The sequence below is a fragment of the Poecile atricapillus genome, chromosome 9 (assembly GCF_030490865.1).
Source record: "Poecile atricapillus isolate bPoeAtr1 chromosome 9, bPoeAtr1.hap1, whole genome shotgun sequence".
Taxonomy (NCBI): Eukaryota; Metazoa; Chordata; class Aves; order Passeriformes; family Paridae; genus Poecile; species Poecile atricapillus.
In genome coordinates, this window is record NC_081257.1 from 6,523,206 (window position 1) to 6,531,734 (window position 8,529).

The 8,529-nt window shown below is 44.8% G+C and overlaps 1 protein-coding gene across 1 annotated transcript in view; it reads left to right on the forward strand.

Moving 5' to 3' along the window:
* Positions 1-8,529, forward strand: part of SYN2 (synapsin II) — a 160,508-nt gene that overhangs the window by 75,306 nt on the left and 76,673 nt on the right. The window contains exon 5 of the mRNA XM_058845281.1: positions 7,038-7,127. Coding sequence (XP_058701264.1) covers positions 7,038-7,127 — 90 coding nt within the window. The remainder of the gene's footprint in view (positions 1-7,037; positions 7,128-8,529) is intronic.

The following is an 8,529-nucleotide window of genomic DNA, read 5'->3' on the forward strand; positions in this document are numbered from 1 at the left end:
ACCCTGAAACCCACCCTGGAAATAACCCACCCTGAAACTCACCCTGAAACCCACCCTGAAACCCACCCTGGAAATAACCCACCCTGAAACCCACCCTGGAAATAACCCACCCTGAAACTCACACTGAAACCCACCCTGAAACCCACCCTGGAAATCCACCATGGAAATAACCCACCCTGAAACCCACCCTGAAACCCACACTGAAACCCACCCTGGAAATAACCCACCCTGAAACCCACCCTGAAACCCACACTGAAACCCACCCTGAAACCCACACTGAAACCCACCCTGGAAATAACCCATCCTGGAAATAACCCATCCTGGAAATAACCCACCCTGAAACCCACCCTGGAAATAACCCACCCTGAAACCCACCCTGGAAATAACCCACCCTGAAACTCACCCTGAAACCCACCCTGGAAACCCACCCTGAAACCCACCCTGGAAACCCACCCTGGAAATAACCCACCCTGAAACCCACCCTGAAACCCACCCTGAAACCCACCCTGGAAACCCACCCTGGAAATAACCCACCCTGAAACCCACCCTGAAACCCACACTGAAACCCACCCTGGAAATAACCCATCCTGGAAATAACCCACCCTGAAACCCACCCTGGAACCCACCCTGGAAATAACCCACCCTGAAACCCACCCTGAAACCCACCCTGAAACCCACCCTGGAAATAACCCATCCTGAAACCCACCCTGAAACTCACCCTGGAAACCCACCCTGAAACCCACCCTGAAACCCACCCTGAAACCCACCATGGAAATAACCCACCCTGAAACCCACCCTGGAAACCCACCCTGAAACCCACCCTGGAAACCCACCCTGGAAATAGCCCACCATGAAAACCCACCATGGAAACCCACCTGAAAACCCACACTGAAACCCACCCTGAAAACCACCCTGGAAATAACCCACCCTGAAACTCACACTGGAAACCCACCATGGAAGTCCACCATGGAAATCCACCTGGAAATAACTCACCCTGGAAATAACCCACCCTGGACACCCACCCTGGAAAAACACCTGGAAATCCACTCTGGAAATAATCCACCCTGAAACCCACCCTGAAACCCACCCTGGAAATCCACCTGGAAATGCTCCCTGGAAATCCACTCTGGAAACCCACCCTGGAAATCCACTCTGGAAATCCACACTGGCAATCCATCCTGGAAATCCACCCTGGAAATCTCCACTCTGGGAAACCCACCCTGGAATTCCACCACTGATTTCTTCCTCTACAAGTTTCATTGCACTCTGTGTTTTTATGGAAACCTGCTATTTGAACCGGACCTCATCTCTAAAAACCCCACAAACAAGAAAATCTCTCTCTGTTGCAGTGAGCCCCAAATCCTTGTGAGAAGTGCTTAAGCACCAAGTCCCATCAAAATAAACAACAGTGCAAAGGTTTCCCTGGTCAGAACACAGAACCCCCTGTCCCATAACAGTGGAATAAAGTGCATTTTCTCACTGCTGGAAGAGCACCCAGGAAGGAGTCCCAGAGCCTCTCACTCCCATGAATTTTTTTCCTTCTCTAAATTTTCATTCCAAAATAAAGGGCTCCAGAAGGCCTCTCGATCTAGGCCTCATGGTATTACCTTTTGCTAATCTTTTATACCAGGCATGTCTTGATCTGTGCCCTGCCTTTTTATGCTCACAGCCTGTTTTCCTTCATTTTAATCCGCATGTCCTCCTTAAATCTCACTTTCCTCACTGTTTACACATTTTGTCAGTGCCTCTTCCACCAGCCAAGATGTCTCTCCTTGCCAGATGCCTTCTTGCCCAACCCTGCAAGCCAGGAGATGTTTTTATGTCCCTGACTGTGGCCCTTTTCTGGTTCTTTGGGATTTTTTTTAATCCTGTTTTCCCAACTCTTGTAGAAAACTTTTTTATTTTTTTTATATGCTCTGGTAATTCGTAAGCCAGTTCATGTAGTTCTTCCAAGGGCATGAGGTTTTTATTTAAGGCTTATTTTGGATCCTGTAGAAGCTCTTAATGGTTTTCATCTCATCAGCTGCAATTCTAATGTGAAAATATTCCAGCAGTTAATTAGAGCGGTGATTAGCGGTGGGAGAGCTGTGCCTCTCGGATTGCAGTTCTCATGCTGCAGGGGAGGTGCAAGAGCCCGGAAAATGCCCTTGGAAATTCTGGATAGCTGGAGCAGACAGCCCAAATCCCTCTGGGAAGGGCCAGCACACCCCACAGGGGCTGAGCAGCTCCATCTCAGGAGGTGCTGCAAGAACCCCAGAGGGCGAGGAGGGAGCTGAAAGTAAAGAAGGTGAGGAAATATCAGCTGCAGTCAAAGTGAAGAGGAGATGCTGCTGATCCCAGGGGAAAATGCACCAGGGACAGGTCTTGTCTGGGAGAGGCAGAGATCACCTTGTTCTTGTGCAGGCTGGGCTGCAAAAGGCTCAGGGAACAGCTCAGCTGTGGATAAACTCACCATGCAGGGTCCAGGGGAGCACTCCTTGCATTCCCAGTCCAGGTGTGTTGTCCTTGGCTTCGAGTCCTGCTGGAAAACCACTGGAGGAGCACCAGCTTGTGTTGGCAGTTCCCATCCCCTCTGTACTCCTCTTGTGTGACCAAAATGATTTGTAGGCACCGTTTCACCTTGCAGTGAAGGTGCTGGGCTGATCTGGGGAGTTGGAACACTTGCATGGAGCTGTCTGTCAGCTCCTGCTGCCTGAGGAGGGTGTCAGCTGCAGCCAGAGCTCTGCTCCCCTCCATTCTCCTATTCAGGTCTCAAAGAGAGAATCAAAGTGAGTGAACTCAGCCTTCTGGAAAAGTATTCAGTGTTTGCTGAAGTGTGAGAGAAGAAATGTTGAGCAATCTCAACAAAGAAGCACATGGAGGGCACAGAAAGGTAACACAGATGCTTCCCAGGTAATAAAAATAATAATATTAAAAATACAGTAATAAAATATTCAGATACAGTACAGACATTATGTTTCAAATGCAGATATAGTGAAAAATATTGGCCAAAGTTGATTGACTCCCACAGACAAGTGTCAAATGTATCCTCTTGCACAACTGCTTCACTCCTCCTCCCTCTGAAGGATGTTTGTGTCTCAGCTTGCTGGCCCCCAAGAACCCCTGTTTGTGCTTTGTGCTTTATCTCTCACTCTCACCAAATAATCCAGCCTTTATGGAATGACCAGTCACATTTCTGAGCCTCAGCCTGAAAAGGGACATTTCAGCCTGAAAAGGGACATTTCAGCCTAAAAATGGACTTCAGGTTATTTTTCCTGGTGCCATCTGAAGGGATGAAGAAGTCAACGTGCCATTTTCTTTGTTAAATCACAAAAATTGTAACATAACCAGCCCATAAGGCAAACCAGCTCATCCAGCAGCTTTCCAGACCTGCCCTGTGGGGTAGAGGGATCTTCCCTTTGGGCATTGAAAGGGAAAATCCCATCCATGGTGAACACTGAGATCACACTAGAAAAGCAGAAAATTTTACTTCAGGAACTTCAGTCACCAATTCTGATCCTCCTTGCTGCATTTGGAAGGAGATGAGTTTATAGAGGGACATCCAGAGGTAAACTGGTGTTTCATGGAATTTCTTCACTCTTAAGATGAGCCCACACCTTAGAGCAGCCAGAGATGAGTTAAATCTCAGCTGAAAGTGTTGGGTTTTGGGGTGTTTTTTATGACAGACAGATTGAGGAAGTGTTCACCCATCCAAGTTTTCCCATTTCTCTGCTGCTAGGGAGTGCCAGCTCCCCTGGGTGGGTGTAACAGACTACCCAGAGAATTTGGATATGGTTTTTAGTTCCCATGGAGCACCAGATGGCCGGTTGGAGCTCTCAACTTGTGAAGAGGACAGGTAATGAACCCTCAAAAAAGGGAAATCTCTGACAGAAAGGGTTCAGTAAAACCCACAGCCCAGGGGTCCTACCTGAGCAGGGAACAGGCAGAGGAGATGCAATTCCTTGAGTTAAACTCCTCAACATCCCAGGAAACTCCCCACTGGAGTGGGCAGTGCTACAAATCCTTCAGCCTGGCAAGAGGGATTAGCAGCTTTCCAGAATTAAAGGTAGCACCATCTGCACTAATTAGTTTTAAATATCATATCTGATTATCTTCGAGGGAAAAGTTGGTGTGGTTTGCTCAGGAGCAAATCTGAGCCTCTCAGAGATGGCACACAAGTAATTAAACACATTTTAACTCCTTGAGAGTGATAAGCAAAGTAATTATCTGACTCTTGATGAAGAAAGCAAAGGGATTTTTGGTAACTCTGCTTGGTTACAGCACGATCTGTGCAGTGAAATTTAGAGTTCCAGTCTTGGGGTGGTGAAAGCCCAGAAAGATTTGGCACGAAAACAAATGGAATAAGTGGGTTTTGGGTTTTTTTACTAAATATTTCTTCTGTGTGTCACACCTTGTTGGAGAGCACAGCTGTCACTGTCCTGTTCTGTCATAAAGGAACAACCCTGGCCTGGGTGTGGAAGGATTTTATCCTGACTAGAAAAGAGCTGACATTACAACAAATGCTACAAAACCCAATCATTTTCCTTTTAAAATAATAATCTGCAAACTGTAAACACATGCACCTGAAGCTATCCCTTTTTGACTGAAAATAAGGTGCAAAATTGGAAAATGAGGAGTAAATTCAGCTTGCTGAACTGAGAACTTTTTTCCACTTTCTTGGTTTTTTCTTAGGATGTAAAAATGACTTCTGCTGAAATACTAAGCTTTAGGAGTTGGGAGAGTTTTAGATGATTTTGGGTTTTGATAGCCATATAAAATACTTCATTGTATTTATACTTCATTGTATTGTATACTGGCATTGGATCAGAAAATTCAGTAATTTGTCATCTAAAAAGATGATGCTCCTGCCCAGGACTGGTGTTTAGCTGATGAAAAGGAAAATATAAAAATATATAGCCCAGATCCCACTGAAAAAATATAGAAGGTCATTAAAACTTAAATTAAATTCTTCTTTATAAATAGGCCAGCAGCAACTGGGGAAAATAACAAATATTTATGGCAGTTTATGGATGTACAATTAAAATGCTGAAATTTTATGTGAATTGGGGCTGAATTTTTCAGGTTGCATTTTGGGGGAGAAATGATTGACAAAAGATCCTCAGATTTGTAGACATAGAAGTGAAGCAGCATCTCAACAAGGTACAAGATAAATCCTTCCCCCAGCTGTGGCAATTTGAGAGATTTCTCTCCTTTACCTCAAAAACTGAAACCTGCTTTTCCTACCTGCTATTTCCTAGCTGAATTACTGAATTAGAGGACACTTTGGAGTGATATATGTCTTTTATCTGTGGTTGATACTGGTTTTTTTAAGTAAACAAACATTTGCTAGCAATTAATCTCAATTACAGCTTTCTTACCTCTTGCATGAATGCCACAACCCCTACCAAAAAAAATGCCATTTTCTCACTGTCTTTTGCTCCCTTCCAGTGAAAATGGAAAAGAAAGTAAGGAAACAATCACAGGAAACACAAATAGGATTTTATCTTTTCTTTGGAGGTTTTTACTTAAAGATAAGTAAATAGATTTATTTTAACCTAACAATTGCTTGACAAAAAAATCACGTATTTAATAGTAAGTACTTTCTTCTTGGATCAGAAATGAAATATTGAGTAAGTTGTGAGGAATCCTATTCACAAACCACCTTATTTTGGTAGCTGTGATAATATTTCCTTTCCTTGAGGCCTGATTTGCACGGCACACAACCCAACTACAATTTCTTAGGCTTTTGGTGAAGACTGCTCATCATTAAGGTATTTTCCACTGGCCTTCCGAATTTAAAGATGTATTTTACCAAACCTAAGTAAACACCACTAAATTAAACAAGCCCTCTCTGCCAGCTGGAAATGCAAGCAAAGCTTTCATGGGGTTTTTTTTTTCCCTCTTTAAACAGTTTTTGCTCTCCCTGCCCCCTGAGCCTCTCCTCAGAGTAGGTATTTTATCTGCATTATGGACAGAGTTCCATTGTTCCCTGCTTTTTGTGCTGTTTGCAAGCAGCAAATCCCACTATTCAAAGTGTTGTGCTGAGTTGTTTATGTCCCACGCTGGCACGGTGACAGCTGAACACATCACGGGCACGGCCAGAGCTTCGGAGCGCTGGAACAGCTCCGGCCTCTGCCTGCCAGAGCCCCCCTGCTCCCTGGAAACCTCAAACCCGGCACAGCGCTGCTTTGCTTTGCTGACTCTTACCACAGCAGGGTTTATCTGGAAAAGAGAAAGAGCAGCCCCAAATCCATCTCTGTTTAATAAAGATTCCCCTTGTTTTACACGTAAATGTTCTGTGAGGAGCTGCTGCAGGCCAGAGTGCAGGTAGGCCGGATGCGCCGCAGGAGCATTAAAAGAATTTTATATTCTATATTTCTATCCCATAAAAAACATGAATAGGAATGGCTTAACATGGAGCAGTTTCAATCATCCCCACCTTGGGTGGTGGTGCAAGGATGGCCACATCAGAATATTCCATAAAAAACCTGAAGAGGAATGGCATGGAGCGGTTTCAGCCATCCCCACCCAAGGATGGCCGTGTGGGAACGGGGCATGGCTGCAGCCTGGGAGATGGAGCTGCTCTTGTTTGCTCCTCACCCAACCTGGTAGCACGACACAGCTGCTTTTATCTCTGTGCCAACGCCAAAATCAATGCCAGGGAGGTGCCAGCTTCTAAATGAATGGTAAATATGCCTGGGATTTAGGTTTAAGGTGACAGAAAAGGCAACATTATGATTTTATCATCACAGAATCATCTTCAAACATACAGATAACGAGATACCCAAAATCCGCTATTCCCATGTATTTCATTTTCTGTACCTGTGGGGGCTTTACTTTTCAAGGTGTTTTTCTGTGTTGATCTGTGTGTGAAGTCACAGCTTGGGTGGATTAAAGAGGTGTGTGAGGAGGAGGAGAGAGCCTGCGTGGGCTGTGCCCCTGGATCTACTGAATTTATCAAACACCCAAGACAAGAAGCAAAATGTCAGCGTGAGCTCCTTTGGGCACAGTGTGGTTTCTCTCCTGAGCTTTCTGTCTTGTTCTGCTTTGTTTTGCAGTTTGCCCAGCTGGTGTCTGTCTACAAAACTTTGGGCCCAGAGAAGTTCCCTCTAATCGAGCAGACGTTCTACCCCAACCACAAGGAGATGGTAGGTGCAAACAGCAGTGCTAAATCTGCTTTCTGTGCCTGTGAGACAGGGACTGGGACACACTGTTCCCTTTTCCCATCTACTGTCAACTCTAAAAGCCATTTTGGCAGCTTTCAGGGAGGGTGGGACAGGGTGACCACTTGAAGTCACGGTGATGATGAGCTGGAGGGTGCTCAGATGGGAAGTGGTCAGCTCCTCAGCAGATTAAATGCTTCCAAAGGCACTGAACAACTCTTTCACGGTCTGTGTTCCCTCCAGTCCTTCCTGGAGTGTTCAGTGTGTTTGTTGTCTTTGGAAACGATGCACTGGGCACTGCAGAGCTTTGAACTCAGCCAAAATCAGGGTGGTTGTGACTTGTGATCTTCAGGTGCCTGAGGTAACACTCATTCCCAGTGCTTTACAGACAGAAAAAGAACACAGATGAGCCTGGCAAAGTCCAAGAAGCACCTGAATGATGGTTTTAGGGTGTGGTTTGGTTTTAGGCAGCAGTGATGAGCAGGGAATGGGACACAATGACCCTTAAGGGATCCTTCAAACTTGAGACTGGCTGTAATTTTACTGAAAAAAAGCAAGAGTTTTGGGTGCATTGCTAAACTGCAGCCCATAGAAACAAAGAACATTTCATTCTGGGGCAAGAGCTAATGTGTCAGACTTATAAGTTTATATGGCATCATTTTCTGAGTGTAGCACCCCTGTGAGTGGTTTTCCGTCTTCATTCTTCTACATTGCTCATTAAAGTCAAAACTTATAAGTGATTGCTCTTTTGTTTGAACTTCTGAATGTTCTCCGCAGTCATCTTATTTTTTTTTACATATTTCTATGGTAATGAATGTTAATCTAAGAGGAAAATAATCCATTTGGGTATTGCATTGCTACTCAGAACTGCTGCAATAGCTCCCTGTGATGACACTCATTTGTTTGGTTTTATTCCTCCTGAAGAAAGTGTCTGGAACTTTGTGGCTTGGGAAATAATCAGGCAATGTGGTACAAGACAACATTTAGTTTGAATTTTGATGAAAGTGGGTTGTAAGATGATCTGGAAATCAGAGTCTTCTGATGCTGCACTGGAATCATATAATTTTATTTTGTTTTGGGTTTTCAGCACTTTATCAACAGCTGGCCTTGTTTGCATTTGTTGATGCAGAATTCGGCAATTACGGTTTAAAATATGTTTTTAGTGTTCCTCTTGCTTTTTCTCCTTCCCTTTTTATTCTCCGGGAGCTGTCCCCCCTCCAGTGCAAACCAGCTCAGGGGGGACATGGGGAGAGGGAAAAAGCCCCAAATCTCTGGGAACTGAGGGTCAGCTGAGCATGCCAGAGGTGCTCCTTTCACCCTCTGCTGATCATTTGTGCCGAGGCTTTAGGCAATACAAGGTAAATAAACAAAGATGCCATTCTTTTGT